This window comes from Phyllobates terribilis, unplaced genomic scaffold (genome assembly GCF_046119375.1).
Source record: "Phyllobates terribilis strain yellow unplaced genomic scaffold, ASM4611937v1 Scaffold_154__1_contigs__length_4444370, whole genome shotgun sequence".
Classification (NCBI taxonomy): domain Eukaryota; kingdom Metazoa; phylum Chordata; class Amphibia; order Anura; family Dendrobatidae; genus Phyllobates; species Phyllobates terribilis.
In genome coordinates this window covers 1,282,766-1,299,114 of record NW_027362914.1, presented here as the reverse complement: position 1 = coordinate 1,299,114, position 16,349 = coordinate 1,282,766, and the positions used below count along the sequence as shown (strand labels likewise).

The following is a 16,349-nucleotide window of genomic DNA, read 5'->3' as shown; positions in this document are numbered from 1 at the left end:
CAGTATAATGGGCCCCACATAGTTCTCCATACAGTATAATGGGACCCACTTAGTCCTCCATACAGTATAATGGGCCCCACTTAGTCCTCTATATAGTAAAATGGCCCCACATAGTCCTCCATACAGTGTAATGGGCCCCACATAGTCCCCAGCGTCGCGGGCCAAATATAGTAGAGTGTGACGTGTCTTAAAGGGGTTTTCCCACAAACAAAAGTTAATTTTAATCAATGAATCTTGTAATAATAATTATTTCCACAATTGAATGTATTTAAATAAAATGTTCCTGTGCTGAGATAATCTTATAAATGTGCCCCTGCTGTGTACTGTGTAATGACTGTTTCTGACCGTGCAGGAACATGGTCTGATCATACCACAGCTCCTGGGCAGGGGAGGAAGCAAAAGAGGATACAGACATTACAGGACAGGATCACAGCTGATTCTTTCTTTGAAGTAAAACATTGTTTAAAAACAGGCAGGGAAATGTTTTACCTCACAAAATGAATCAGCTGCGTTCCCTGCTGTAATGTCTGTATACTCTTTTCCTTCTTCCCCTGCCCAGGAGCTGTGGAATGATCAGACCATGTTCCATACACGGTCAGACACGGCCATTACACAGGGGAACATTTATAAGATTATCTCCGCACAGGAACATTTTATTAAAACACATCCAATTGTGGAACTTATTATTATTCCAAGATCTATTGATTAAAATCAACTTTCATTAGTGAGAAAACCCCTTTAAGTCTCTTTCACACGTACCGGAGACACTGACACACATAGACCCATTCAAATTAATGGGTCTGCGCACATGTCAATGTGTTTCCACAGACCGTGTGTCCATGGGCAAAACATGCTGACATGTCCGTTTTTGGATGACAGCAGCACGGATCACAAGTACCCATTCAAGTCAATGGGTCCGTGTAAACACATACCGCACACAGATGCCATCCGTGTGACACGTACCGGCGCCTGGGAATCAGCAGTACAGTTAGCGCTGTTCCCAAGCACCGGGTTCTGAATGCTGCCCTCATCACGATTCCCTGGCAACGCTGCGATCAGCACCAGTAGGGGACCATGATGAGAGTAGTAGTGTCTGCTCCTCCAGTGTCCGACTGTCAGAATAAGAATAAAATAAAAACTCCTTATGGTTCGCCGGCAGGGAACCATAATGAGGGCAGCGTTTAGAACCCAGCGCTTGGTAACAGCGCTAACTGTACCACTGATTTCCAAGCGCCGGTACGTTTGCTCCTGATGCGGCACACAGCTGCTACATGTGTGCCACACATGGACATGGATATCTCCTGTATGGGTTTTCCCAGTACCAGAAATATCCGGACGTGTGAAACCGGCCTTAGTCTGACTGATTAGTAGGGGGCGTGACCACTTAACATGCCTAGGGCAGCATGAATGCCAAATATGGCCCTGCTGCTGACCATCTTATTGTTAGGCTGCCTGCAGGTGTTTTATAAATTAGCCAGTAGGGCAGCATTGATTCTCCAATATAGAAAAAGGCTTGGATGGTGATATACTCAGCTTCTAGCGTTCCTGTAGATCCAGTGCAGATCACTATGGAGGTCTGCACCAGCTCTGAAAACGATGCTTGCGCCATTCGTAAGTAGAAGGACTGCTACAACCTGTGATTGGCCACAGTGGTCAGGTGATGAGAAGAGCACGTCATCATATGTTTCACTAATGATGGGCTCTGCTAGTCACTTGCTGCTAAGGCTATGTGCCCACGATGCAGAAATGCTCCGGATTTTTCCTGAGCGTTTCTGCATCTCCCTGGCAGAAAAAAAGCATGCGGATTGTACATGCAGATTGTACATGCGGATTGTACATGTGGATTGTACATGCAGATTGTACATGCAGATTGTACATGCAGATTGTACATGCAGATTGGGCATGCGGATTGTGCATGCAGATTGTACATGCGGATTGTACATGCGGATTGTGCATGCGGATTGTGCATGCAGATTGTACATGCAGATTGTACATGCAGATTGTACATGCAGATTGTACATGCAGATTGGGCATGCGGATTGTACATGCAGATTGTACATGCGGATTGTACATGTGGATTGTGCATGCGGATTGTGCATGCAGATTGTACATGCAGATTGTACATGTGTTTTTCCTGCCAGGGACATGCTGATGTGAAGCTTTCTTCACTTGCATTTCCGCATGCGGGTTGACAAGCGCTTTCCAAGCGATTTTAGCATCACTTGGAAAGTGCTTGTCAACTTGGTCACACTATATAAATCCATGCAAACAGCATGGATTTATATACTGTGACCCCAAAGAATGGTTAAAAATAAAAAAATAAATCAATACTTAACTTCCGATGGCCCCCGCAGTCTTGCTTCGCTCCGTCCTGGCTGCCGGCAGATCATGGTACACTGAAGGACCTGCCGATGTCAGCATCGCGTGACCCGTCACATGACTATGACGTCAGCGCAGGTCTTTCAGTCCACCGCAATCTGCAGGCATGGGAGGACGAGCGCAGCGGGGGCCATCAGAAGGTAAATATAACATTTATTTTTTATTTTATTCTTTTTTTCACAGGTTCTATGGTACCCGGGTCCGGAGGAGAGTCTCCTGTCCTCCACACCCGGGTACCATCCGCGCATTGGAACGCATGGATTCTGCATGTACAGATGCAGTGATGCGGATTCCATGCGTTCCAATGCAAGTCAATGGCGGCGAAAACGCAGCGCTTCCGCAAAATAATGCGGATTATCATTGGGGAACATGGCAGACCTTCTACCATGCGTTTTTTAAGCGTTTCTGCAGCATTTTTGCCGGTGCGGGAACTCTTAAAAAACGCATCGTGGGCACACAGCCTAACAATCACAGACTGAAGTGATTTTGCTACTTCTTGAAAGAGCAGGTATTGCAGTCAGAGCCAGTAGAGACCTCTATTGCAACCTGCACTAGATCAGTGTCTGCACCAAAAGGTGAGTTTAAGGCCACGTGCACACGCTGAGTGTTTGGTCAGTATTTTATCTCAGAATTTGTAATCCAAAACCAGGAGTGGGTGATAAATACAGACGTGGTGACGAGTTTCTATTATACTTTTCCTGATTGTTTCACTCCTGGTTTTGGCTTACAAATACTGAGATAAAATACTGACCAAATACTGAACGTGTGCACGTGGCCTAATGCCATTTTTATATTAAGCCCATCCGTGAGTTAAAAATGTTTTTTCCTATATTGCGCAACCTCTTTAAGATTATACCTTAATGGGGTTGTTCAGCCGAGTGCAATTTGCCAAACCTTAAAAGCGAGTAATATACACAGTGTTAGGCTATGCATGAGTTTTTTTGAGATGTTAAAAAATGACAGCTTTTTCAAGGGTAAATTGCTCAGCAAAGTATTCTCTTTTCCTTTTGGTTTTAGAAGATTTTTTTTCCTAAAGCATTATTTCCTGCCTTCAGATTGGACAGTGCCTAGTTTGGTGCAGTTTCCATCAGGACACACTTCAAAGAAGTGACATGTACTTTATTTTTTTAGACCAGGATTTTTTTTTCATTTTTTAGAAAAAAAAATCTCATTATCAGCAAAGTGGATTTGCCACAGAAATGAATAGGGAGAGTTTTCCAAGTGTTTTTGATAGGAATTTTGGAAAGCAAAAGCAAAAAAAAGCTCCTAAATAAACTCTGCATGTATATAGAATTAGGGTTTGAGTCTGCTTGCCAATTTGAATAGTCGTCACTTGACCACAAGTTAGCGATTTGTATCCTTATGTCACATGCCAACTAGTTTCTTTTCCTGCCACTCTCAATAGAACACTGAGAGAAGCAGATGAGAATCTAGTCGGCATGTGAGTGCAGCTAAGCAAATCCCATACTTGGGGTCACATGGCGACCACTTGAATTGGCAAGAATATTACACACTATTAGGACTCAATTAACTGCAGTGCTTGCCAAAAATGTTGGGAACCTGACAACTGATACATGCTGCCCAATCCTAGGGTAACCTGCATGTATCAGTCACTGGCTGTAAGATTTCAGCAATGTATGTTTGACCTGAAACACTGCAGCATTTCAGGGAAAAAGATACTTAAAAAGCCACCTGGACTGAGCTGCACATGTGACTAGTCAGAAAGGCGGGTCCCTGGCAGCTCATCCCTGCCTGCTCCCCTTGAGTGACTGGTCTCTCTCTATGCATGCACACAGGGGACTGGCCTTCTCGACTAGTCACTGCGTGGCTTGGTCCTTGACAGCTTTTAAAGTAAATGCTGTGGCGTTTCAGAGTCAAACATACCTGGCTGTGATAATACAGCCAGTGACTGATACACGCATGGTATCTGTGGACCGGGCAGCATGTATCAGCTGTCAGGTTCCATTTAAGGACAGGAACAATGAATTTTCAGATAAGTGTTTTAATATCATAGATGGTCCATATTGAACAAGGACTACTTATGGCTGATGTCTCATTTTACTGCTTTTAAAGCCTTTAAAGAAGAGTGGACCAAAAATTCATTTCATAAAAGCTTTAACCGATGAAGTAAAAACCTTCAATGAATTAACCTTGAAAACTGAAATGAAGTCTTTTAAAAGATTCCAAGTATGGACACCTGTCCTGTCTCATGTATATGAATACACCGTCTCAACAATACAGACAGCAATCTAAGGGATTTTCAAGTGATTCTATAAAATGTGTTGAATATAGAGTTTAGGTGACTTTTATCTAACTTTCAATGCCCATTTAACGCTATCAGAAACGTTCAGCACATGGATCCATATGTATTTTAACTCTTCTTATGCTCTCCTCTAGGTTGTCAACCAGATCTCCAATGTTTTACCAATGATTTGTTAGGTCTTCTAATGTGATTCTTCCTTTGAGAGTACATTCTTGTTTCCCTCCCGCGCTCTTCGCAGCTCCCTTCAGTCAGATAGAATACAGTAGTTAGACTGGATCCAGCTTTGTTCTGGTAGTTATTGCAGCTTTTATCTCACAAGCGACCATTTTAACTCACGGTGAGACAAAATGGGTTCACAGTCATCAATGCTTTTCCCCATTCTTTTCATAAAAGTACACTATTATACTAAACTAATTGATCAAATAATAGGAGGACAATTTTGTGAAAAATGTTTCTGAAAAAGTCATGAAAAGCTACCTTGCTGATAATCTCTGCGGGAAGCTAATGGCATAGTGCTCTTATGATTACTAAGAGAAACACGCAATTCTGTTACTGACATGTAATGGATTCTGACGGATTGCCAAGGGCAGTGTCACAGTCTGCTGTGCACTCGTTCTAGAAATGTTGCCCACTTTGCTAGTGTCAGTTAATGGTTACAGTATGTGTAGGAGACAATTGTCGGAGCTTTGGTATTGGTTTGGCATTATACAATAAAAGCATAAAGAAGAGGGCAAGCAGTGATCTATGGACGATGCCCTCCCAACAGTTCCCAGCATCGACTGAAAATATAATCTCTTAGTGGTGGGCAATTAATATTCCCGAGGGGCCACATGAGAGACAGTTACTATTCTGGAGGCCGAACCAGAAGTCTAAAATTAATTCTGCTCAATATTAATATTAACATATTAATTATAATTATTATATTATATTAATATTAATTGTATCACTTAATATTGAGCAGAATTAAGTATGCTGACACCCTCCCATATACCATATGAGCCTGCACACAGCCCCATATATACAGTATGAGCCCCCACACAGCCTCCTACATACAGTGTAAGTAGGTGACCAGATACAACGCGCAGGGACAAGGTGGAAGTACCCAATGAAACTGTTTGTGTCCCTAATGTGGCTGGAAATTGTGGTAACTATAGCAATGGTAAATAATAGTGTTGAGCGAGCATGCTCGACACTGCTCGGTACTCGCCCGAGCATCACGCTACTTGGGATGTTCAGCGAGCACCGAGCATTTCCGGGTTACTCGGGCGGGAGCTCGGGTCTCCGCCCTGCATGTTTGGCGCTCTTTACAGAGCCAATGAACATGCAGGGATTGCCAGCCAGTCACTGTAATGTCGCAGCCATGTTGTTTGTGGGCATTACAGTGATTGGCTGACCGCACAGCGTCACCTCGAGTATTTAAAACAGGGCGCCGCCATCTTGGACACAGTCGCTCCGGATCAGACAGTGTAGGAACAGCGCTGCTGATTTAGGGAGAGATATATCCTGCGAAATAGTTAGTGTAGGGTCTGTAAAGGCTGCCAGATCAAACAAACAGTCCTCCTCAGGACTAATATCCATCCCAGATACCAGGCAGGCAGGCTGTATAGGAGACGCAGTGTTTATACCAGCAAACGCTGCATTACAGTCCTGTGTGCTCCTGTTGCTGAAATTGATGGACTTAGCTTCAGGTCTCGGGGGCCAGGAAAAATCCTTTTTTTTTTCATCTAAATCCTCTTTTTTTTTCCTCCTTCACACTGTACAAATACCCGTCTTATTAACCTTTTGGTGTGTCCCCCCCCCCAAAAAAAAAAAAAGTGTGTCTCTGATTTTTCAGACACAAATATATCTGTTGAAAATAGTGTGGTGTAGGCCCGAGAAATACAAGTGTGGTTTTGCAGTTCCACGGTTCAAACCTCTGTATTATCCACTTTTGGGCCATTTATATCTAAAAAAAACAGTTTGAGTGTATCGCTCACTGTTCAGCTGCAAATATATATATTTAAAAAAGTCTAGTATACCCCAGTAAACAATAACTGTGGTTTTGCCATTCCACAGTAAAAAATCTCTATTATCCAGCTTTTGGTATTTTTTCCGTAAACAGTAATAGTTTCTCCCTGATTGTTCAGATTGTTTAAAAGATTCGGGTGTAGGCCAGAGAAACAGAACTGTGGTTTTCCTCTTCCACGGTTCTAATCTACTTTTTATTACCCTTTTTCCATTGATAGTGCGAGTGTCAGCTATTTTACTTCCTTTACAATGGGCAAGGCGCGTGGCAAGGGCATGGAACTGGACGTTCTGGTGATGGTGCGTGCAGAGGACGAGGCCGTGGCCAAGGTGAAAATGTGCCACAACCAACAGCCACATCTTCTCGCTCCCACTTCTTGACCGAATTACTAGGGAAGCACAGAACAACACCAGTATTGTGAACTGATCAGTGCGAACAGGTTATTAATTGGATAGCAGATAGTACTTCCAGTTACCTGCGCACCACCACCTCCGGTCTGTCTTCCACATGGTCAACTCTTAGAAGCCGTGAGTCTCGACCGCATACTCCTCCTCACCCTGATGCTCCTTCCTCCCACCATGCCGAGTGTCGTCAGACAGCAACTGATCCCACACTTGGACACTCTGAAGAGCTGTTCACTGGTCCATTTCCAGATTTGTGCCCCTCTCCTGCTCCGCTTGAAGTGGTGGAAGAGGAGATCCCATGTAGTGATGGCCAAATATTTGAACAGCCACGGCCACAGGAAGTCGACGCTGGCAATTTGTCACAAGAGGTGGACGATGACGAGACACAATTGCCAGGAAGTGAGGAGGATCGTGGTGTGCAAGTGGAAGAGGAGGAGGTGGTGGATGATCTAGTAACTGACCCAACGTGGCAGGAGGGCATGCAGAGTGAGGCCAGCAGCACACAGGGTGAGGGAGGCAGAGTACCCCAACAGGCAGGAAGAAGCAGTGTGGTGGCCGCACACAGAAGGCGGGCAACAGCTTACCGTAACACCAACATGAGGGACGTTGCCAGTACAACCGGTAGGTCTTCCAGAGTCTGGAATTTTTTTAAAGACTCTGCTGATAACCCCAAAAAGGCCATTTGTACCACCTGCCATGCCAGCATCAGCAGGGGTGACAAAACTACCAGCCTGACCACCACCAGCATGATCAGGCACATGGCAGCAAAGCACCCGACTTTATGGGGCGAACCCCAGGGTCCACAACCCATGTCAGCGGGTGTCTCCACTGCTTCTTCCACTGTTGTGCGTGCAAGGCTATCCCCTGTCCATACTGCATGCAAAGATGCCCCTCCTCTCAGTCTTCACTTGTTATGGCAGTTTCTCGAGAAACAGCATCAACGTCCACCTCCACGTCCCACCGCAGCGTTCAATTGTCCATATCCCAGACCTTTGAACGAAAGCGGAAATTCGCAGCTAACGTCCCACAGGCCACAGTCCTAAATTCGCACATTTCACGACTGCTTGCATTGGAAATGCTGCCTTTTAGGCTGGTGGAGACGGAATCCTTCCACAACCGTATGGCGGTGGCCGTCCCTCGATATTCGGTCCCCAGCCGACACTATTTTGCCCTGTGTGCCATCCCCACACTACACAAGCACGTGTCCCAAAACATCTGCCGTGCCCTCAACAACGCAGTTACTGGGAGAGTCCACCTGACAACGGACAGGTGGACAAGTGCTTGTGGCCAGGGACGGTACATCTCCCTGACGGCACACTGGGTAAACATAGTGGAAGCCGGGACCCAGTCGGACCTTGGGACGGAACACATCCTCCCCACACCGAGGATTGCGGGCCCTATGTCAGTCAGAGTTGCCCCCACAGTGTACAGCTCCTACGCATCATCCTCCTCCTCCTCATGTTCAGCCTCCATCTCAGATATCACCACATCAGTTACAAGCTGGAAGCACTTCAGCACTGCCTCCGCCAAGCGGCAACAGGCTGTGCTGAAACTCATAAGCTTAGGTGAGAAACCTCACACTGCTTGTGAGTTATGGACAGCTGTGAAAGAGCAGGCAGATCTGTGGCTGAGACCGCTGAACCTACATCCAGGCATGGTCGTGTGTGACAATGGCCATAACCTGGTGGCGGCTCTGAGGCGAGGCGAGATCACACACGTACCATGCCTGGCTCATGTGCTTAACCTCGTGGTTCAGCGGTTTCTTAAATCGTTCCCCGAGTTGCCAGATCTGCTCGTCAAAGTACGCCGCCTGTCAACTCATTTTCGCAAGTCGGCTACAGCTTCCGCCGCCCTTGCAGCTTCCGGCACACCGACTGGTGTGTGATGTCCCCACACATTGGAACTCTAGCCCCCACAGAAGAGAGCAGTTGTGGAATACCAGCTGCAACAAGGCCGTCGATATTTAGGTCTGACTCCACACATAAGACCTCAGGAGTGGACCTGGATGTCTGACATATGTACCATCCTGACAAACTTTGAGGATTCCACCAAGCTGGTGAGTGGCGATGACGCCATCATTAGCGTCAGCATTCCACTTGTCTGTCTTTTGCAACGCTCTCTGCAGAGAATTAAAGAGGAGGCATTGCAGCCAGAGTATGATGAGATGGATCAAGAAGCCGTAGCGGGCGATTACACACAGCCCAGCCTCATCTCATCCCAACGTGCATTGGGGGACAATGAGGGAGAGGAGGAGGAAGGAACAGGAGCTGGTATCATGCGCTGTAGACGGTAGTACCTGTACAACTGTCATGCCGTCGGTTCAGCGTGGGTGGCCTGAGGGGAGGGAGGAAGAGGAGGAGGAAGAACAGGAGCTGGTATCATGCGCTGTAAACGGTAGAACCTGTACAACGGTCATGCTGTCCGTTCAGCGTGGGGGGCCTGAGGGGAGGGAGGAGGAGGATTAAGAACAGGAGCTGGTATCATGCGCTGTAGACGGTAGTACCTGTACAACTGTCATGCCGTCGGTTCAGCGTGGGTGGCCTGAGGGGAGGGAGGAGGAGGAGGAAGAACAGGAGCTGGTATCATGCGCTGTAGACGGTAGTACCTGTACAACTGTCATGCCGTCGGTTCAGCGTGGGTGGCCTGAGGGGAGGGAGGAGGAGGAGGAAGAACAGGAGCTGGTATCATGCGCTGTAGACGGTAGTACCTGTACAACTGTCATGCCGTCGGTTCAGCATGGGTGGCCGGAGGAGGAACAGGAGCTTGTATCATGCGCTGTAGACGGTAGTACCTGTACAACTGTCATACAGTCGGTTCAGCGTGGGTGGCCTGAGGACAGGGGGGAGGAGGAGACCATGGTCAGTCGTCATCTTGGTGAGGACACGGAAGTCTTGCCCGTTACCAGTCTGGCACGCATGGCTGACTTTATGTTACGCTGCCTTAACCGTGACCCTTGCGTTGTCAAAATATTGGGTGACAGTCATTACTGGTTGGTGACACTTTTAGACCCCCGCTACAAGGAGAACTTTCACTCTCTTATTCCTGAGGTGGAGAGGTCTACAAAAATGTGGCAGTACCAGAAGGCCCTTGCTGCAGAACTGTTAAAAAAATTCCCATCTGAACACGCTTGCGGCAGAGGTCACAGTTCGTTGACCAACCAAGGCGTAAAAGCGAGAGAGAGGCAACTCCAATCCAGCAGAGGCAGGGGAACACTGTCAACGTTCTGGGACAGTTTTCTCAGACCCGCCCAGCTTACAGGCCCTGAGGCGCGGGGTACTCTCACAAAGAGTGGAAAGTTTCAAAAGATGGTGAGGGAGTACCTTGCCGACCGTACCAGCGTTCTCTGTGATTCCTCTGTGCCTTGTAATTATTGGGTATCCAAGCTGGACACTTGGAATGAACTCGCTCTGTACACCTTGGAGGTCCTGGCCTGCCCTGCCGCTAGCGTGTTATCGGAGCGTGTTTTTAGTGCCGCTGGGAGAATTATAACTGATAAGCGCATTCACCTGTCAACTGACAATGCTGACAAGCTGACTCTTATCAAAATGAACAAGGGCTGGATTGGGCCAGACTTCTCATCACCACCAAATGACAGCAGAGTAACAAAGTCAAATCCACTGTGTTATTTCGGGAGGTGTATTCACATGCACTGCTTCACACCCACACATGGGTATACGCTTCCTCATTTCAGCTGTTTTATGTTCTTCTCCTTATCCTCAGCCTCCACCACCACTATACCACCAGGGTGACCGTGGTCCATGTTGCCATTATTGAAAGTTCCTCCGTCCTTATTTTTGTCAGCTTTTGCTTGGAAGGCATAAGCAAAGACTGTGGGAGACCCACTCCCCAATAATGGGAATAATATTTTTAAGATGCTGTACTGTATGGCTCTTGTAAGGGGCATTAAAAGCATCTTGCTAAGCTACTGGGACCTCCACCACTTTTCCGAGGGGCAGTAAAACCATCTTGTTAAGCTACTGGGACCTCCACGTCTCTTCCAAGGGGCATTCAAACCGTCTTGTTAAGCTACTTCGACCTCCACCACTTTTCCAATGGGCATTAAAACCATCTTGTTAAGCTACTGTGACCTCCACCACTTTTCCGAGGAGCATTAAAACCGTCTTGTTAAGCTACTGGGACCTCCACCACTTTTCCAAGGGGCATTAAAACCACCTTGTTAAGCTACTGGGACCTCCACGTCTCTTCAAAGGGGCATTCAAACCGTCTTGTTAAGCTACTGCGACCCCCACCACTTTTCCAAGGGGCATTAAACCGTCTTGTTAAACCACTCTGAACTCCACAGCTCTTCCAAGGGTCATTGCAATGTTGTTTTTAATTAATTCTAACCTCCACGACTCTTCGAACGGGCATTGCATTTCCTCCTAATTTTTGGCAGCTTTTGCTTGGAAGGCATAAGCAAAGACTATGGGAGACACACTCCTCAATAATGGGAATAATGTTTGTAATATGCTGTACTGAATGGCTCTTGTAAGGGGCATTGCAAGTTCCTCCGTCCTAATTTTTGGCAGCTTTTGCTTGGAAGGCATAAGCAAAGACAATGGGAGACACACTCCCCAATAATGGGAATAATGTTTGTAATATGCTATACTGCATGGCTCTTGTAAGGGGCCTTAAAACCGTCTTGTTAAGCTACTGTGACCTCCACGTCTCTTCCAAGGGGCATTCAAACCGTCTTGTTAAGCTACTGGGACCGCCACGTCTTTTCCGAGGGGCATTAAAACCGTCTTGTTAAGCTACTGTAACCTGCATGACTCTTCCAACGGGCATTGCATTTCCTCCTAATTTTAGTCAGCTTTTGCTTTTCAATGCAAAGGCGAAAACTAAGGGAGAACCACTCCCCAATAATGGGTAGAAGGTTTTTAGTATGCTGTAATCCACGTCTGTTTCAAGGGGCATTGCAGCTCCTCATAATTTTTGGAAAGCCTTCCATTCACTGCTTAGGCCAACAGTGTACAGGAGACCCAGTTGCTATAAATGGAAAAAACTGTTTAGTTAAGGCCCTCTGACCTCCATGTCATTTCCAAGGGGCATTGGAGTGCCTCAAAATATTTGGTAGGCATTGCACTCACTGTATGCCCTATAACTGTGTAGCCGAACTGCTCCTTTTGTTACAGAAACATATCCTACAAGACATATGTGGTTGACTGGCCTGATATTGATGTGAATGGTCCCTGTTCCTCCTGCTGTTCCTCCTTTGCCACCACCTCATCCATCATTTATCACCTGAAGCTTTGTTTTAACAGGAGTCATAGAACTGGGATAGTAGCAGGAAAACATCCAGCAATCCTCGGAGGAGGTAGGATATGCGCCAAAACGCTGACCACCTCAGGCCTAGCCGCTACCACATACATGCGCTTGCATTCCAAGAAAACAAAGCATATGCTAACTTCTATCATCATCATCATGCTCCTCACCTTGGCACTCTCAACTCCCCTGATGGAGAAGCCAGGGCCCACCGGAGGAGTCTGGTTCTCTGGTGGGCTCGTCCAATGCTGCCCTAAAGCAGGCCGGGCTAAGAAAAGTGTGTGGGGGGAAGTTGACAGGAGAAATAGGGGCGGCTGGGGACCGTGTGTGGACACCCGGTCGCGGGGCGGCTGGGGACCGAGTATGGACACCCGGCCACCCCCTGGCGGCTAGGGACCGAGTGTGGACACCCGGCCGACGGGGCAGCTGGGGACCGAGTATGGACACCCAGCCACCCCCTGGTGGCTGGGGACCGAGTATGGATACCAGGCCGCCAACGCAGCCATGACGTGGTGGCCAGATTCCGCTTCCACATGCCTAAAAGGCCCAATTTCAAGTGCAAGCAAGCAGTATAGTATTGCACCCTGGGGTGTGTGGGGGGGGAGTTGGGTGGTTGGCTGCATATTTGCGCTTGCATTGCAAGGAATGGAGGAGGTACAATTGAACACTGCCCTGGACAAGAACTTGCACGGGGATAGTTGCAAGTCTGCATCTTCTGATGCTGCCAGGATGACTTCTGATGGACACACTTTTAGGCAGTGACCTGGGTGTCAGAGATGCTTCCAGGGGTCTTCCCCATGCTGTTCCCATGTCTTTTCAGCACTGTATGCATGTGTCACACAGCACATGGCCAGATAAGGTTGTAAAATGTTAAAATGACATTTCCCGGTGAATGCATTTGTCATGGCTGAAAGCAATACAAAAGTGCAAAAAGGCATAAAAAATGCTACTTGTGAACATAGCCCAAGGTGTGGAGGAGTATTTTTGTTTTTGGTTATTTATTTTACCTTTTACACAAGTCTTTACCCTGGAAAGGAACTTCCTTAACATATTTCACAGAAAAGCAGTTTCAGTTTCGTTTGTGAACGTTTTATTGTGTGCCCTTAAAAATGGGTTATACCTCTGACCACGTTGTTGACAGCCGTGACCTGGGGGTCAGAAATGCTTCCTGGGGCGATCCCCATGCTGTCCCCATGTCATATGAGCACTGTCACTATCGTTTTGGGCACTTGTTAGGCTTTTAAAAGACTGCCGGGGGTGCTGCCGCAAAAATGCTTGGGTCTCCCATAGACTAACATTGGGCTCGTTGCTCGGGTCGAGCACCCGAGTATCACGGCGAGCTCGGCCCGAGCTTCGAGCACCCGAGCATTTTAGTGCTTGCTCAACACTAGTAAATAATGAATAACAGGGTAATTACAGCATGAAATATACAATATCAATCATATAATGAATCCTCAGGTCCACTCTATTATAACAGTCTCTTCTTATATACAGTATTTGTATAGTCTTCTAGCAGGCATGGTGTTCCCGATAACGAGAGTCACTGTACTGTTTCTTCCTCTAGCACAGGCATTAGCGGGCGTTTCCAGTTCTTCCCTCTAATCCGCAAGAACTCCTGACAAAGTCTAGCAAGGCTCACTGGGCCTCCTTCACTTCTCCCTTTCTGTTGCACTGGCCTAGGCCGACCGCTGTACCGTACGTCAGTGCTGGAAGTAACGGCCCAGCTCACTCGCGCCTCCTGTTGACACAGGTGTCCACCCCCAAGCGTAGTTTCCTCAAAATCTTCAGGTATTGACCAACGGCGGATGTCTCTCGTACCCGGTGGGATGAGGGCTGGGCCTCGGCTTTTGACTTGCGTCGTCTGGGCTCCGGTTCTTGGGTCTGATCTTTAGGACTTGAAACTTGCCTTGGGCAGGTCTGGTCTTTGGGCCTTGACTGGCATCATCTGGATTCCGGGGCTTGTCCAGACGCGCCACAAGGTTCGCGCTTCCTGTAACGGCCCGGCACCCTGCCCTCAGCATCTCCCAAGACACACATCCTGTCCATCCCTTCTCTAGGCGCCAAATTTCCTCCCGTTTTGGAGTGCTGGCCTTTTATACCCGGGAACTGCATCATCAAGGTCACCAGATCGGTTGCTCCATCTAAACTCAGCCCTCCTGAAACTCTCCCTCTTCTGGTCTGTCCCGCAGGGTCCCGTTTGGACAGTAGATAGCAGTCCTCATGCACAAATGCTACACAGCGCTGGGGATTCTCATCCTTGATGTCACACCCTCTTACAACAGTATGAGCCCTCAAATAGCCACTGTATACAGACACTCTTCCCATATAAATATGAAAAAGAAAACTACACAAACTCAATTCGCTCCCACTCCCCCAACGCTCTGTTAAGATCTTTGGTGCACTCACACTCTGCAAAGCAGATGCGATGTAGTGACGTCATTACTAGTGTTGAGCGAGCATGCTCGACACTGCTCAGTACTCGCCCGAGCATCTCACTACTCGGGATGTTCGGCGAGCACAGAGCATTTTCGGTTAACTCGGGCAGGAGCTCAGGTCTCCGCCCTGCACGTTTGGCGCTCTTTACAGAGCCAGTGAACATGCAGGGATTGCCAGCCAGTCGCTGTAATGCCGCAGCCATGTTGGTTGTGGGCATTACATTGATTGGATGGCCGCACAGCGTCACCTCGGGTATTTAAAACCGGGCGCCGTCATCTTGGACACAGTCGCTCCGGATCAGACGGTGTAGGGAGAGTGCTGCTGAGCTAGGGAGAGATTTAAACTGCGAAATAGGTAGTGTAGGGCCTCTAAAGCCTGCAAAAATCGTCTTATTAACCTTTTGGTATTCCCCCCCCCCCCAAAAAAAAAGTTGAGTGTGTCTGTGAGTGTTCAGACACAAATAAATCTGTTTAAACGAATCTGGTGTAGGCCAGATAACTAAAACTGTGGTTTTGCAGTTCCACGGTTCAAATCTCTGTGTTATCCACTTTTTTGCCTTTTTTCCATAAAAAAAAAAGTTTGAGTGTCTGGCTGACTGTTCAGACACAAATATATCTGTTTAAAAGATTCTGGTGTAGGCCAGAGAACTAGAACTGTGGTTTTTCTCTTCCACAGTTCAAATCTCCTTTTTATTACCCTTTTGCCATTGATAGTGCAAGTGTAAGCTATTTTACTTCATTTACAATGGGCAAGGTGCGTGGCAAGGGACGTGGAACTGAACGTTCTGGTGATGGTGCGTGCAGAGGACGGGGCCGTGGCCAAGGTGAAAATGTGTCACAACCAACAGCCACATCTTCTCGCTCCCAGTTCTTGACCGAATTACTAGGGAAACACACAACAGCACCACTATTGCCAACTGATCAGTGTGAACAGGTTATTAATTGGACAGCAGATAATACTTCCAGTCACCTGGGCACCACCACCTTCGGTCTGTCTTCCACATGGTCAAGTGTTAGTAGCCGTATCGACTGCATACTCCTCTTCACTCTGATGCACCTTCCTCCCACCATGCTGAGTGTAGTCAGACAGCAACTGATTCCACAATTGGACACTCTGAAGAGCTGTTCACTGGTCCATTTCCATATTTGGGCCCCTCGTCTGCTGCGCTTTAAGTGGTGGAAGAGGAGATCCCATGTAGCGATGGCCAAATATTTGAACAGCTAAGGCCACAGGAAGGCGACGCTGGCAATTTGTCACAAGAGGTGGACGATGACGAGACACAATTGAAACGAAGTGAGGAGGAGGACCGTGGTGCGGAAGTGGAAGAGGAGGAGGTGGTGGATGATCTAGTAACTGACCCAACGTGGCAGGAGGACACGCAGAGCGAGGCCAGCAGCTCACAGGGGGAGGGAGGCAGAGTACCCCAACAGGCAGAAGAAGCAGTGTGGTGGCCGCAGACAGAAGGCGGGCAACCATTCCCTGCAACAGCAACACGAGGGACGTTTCCAGTACAATCGGTAGGTCTTCCAGAGTCTGGAATTTTTTTAAAGACTCTGCTGATAACCCCAAAAAGGCCATTTGTATCACCTGCCATGCC

At 47.6% G+C, this 16,349-nt stretch overlaps 1 protein-coding gene across 1 annotated transcript in view; it reads left to right on the top strand.

Moving 5' to 3' along the window:
* Positions 1-3,335: 3,335 nt before the first annotated feature.
* Positions 3,336-16,349, top strand: part of LOC141206969 (PIH1 domain-containing protein 1-like) — a 66,720-nt gene continuing 53,706 nt past the window's right edge. The window contains exons 1-2 of the mRNA XM_073664333.1: positions 3,336-3,353; positions 4,453-4,566. Of these exons, the coding sequence (XP_073520434.1) occupies positions 3,336-3,353; positions 4,453-4,566 (132 nt within the window). The remainder of the gene's footprint in view (positions 3,354-4,452; positions 4,567-16,349) is intronic.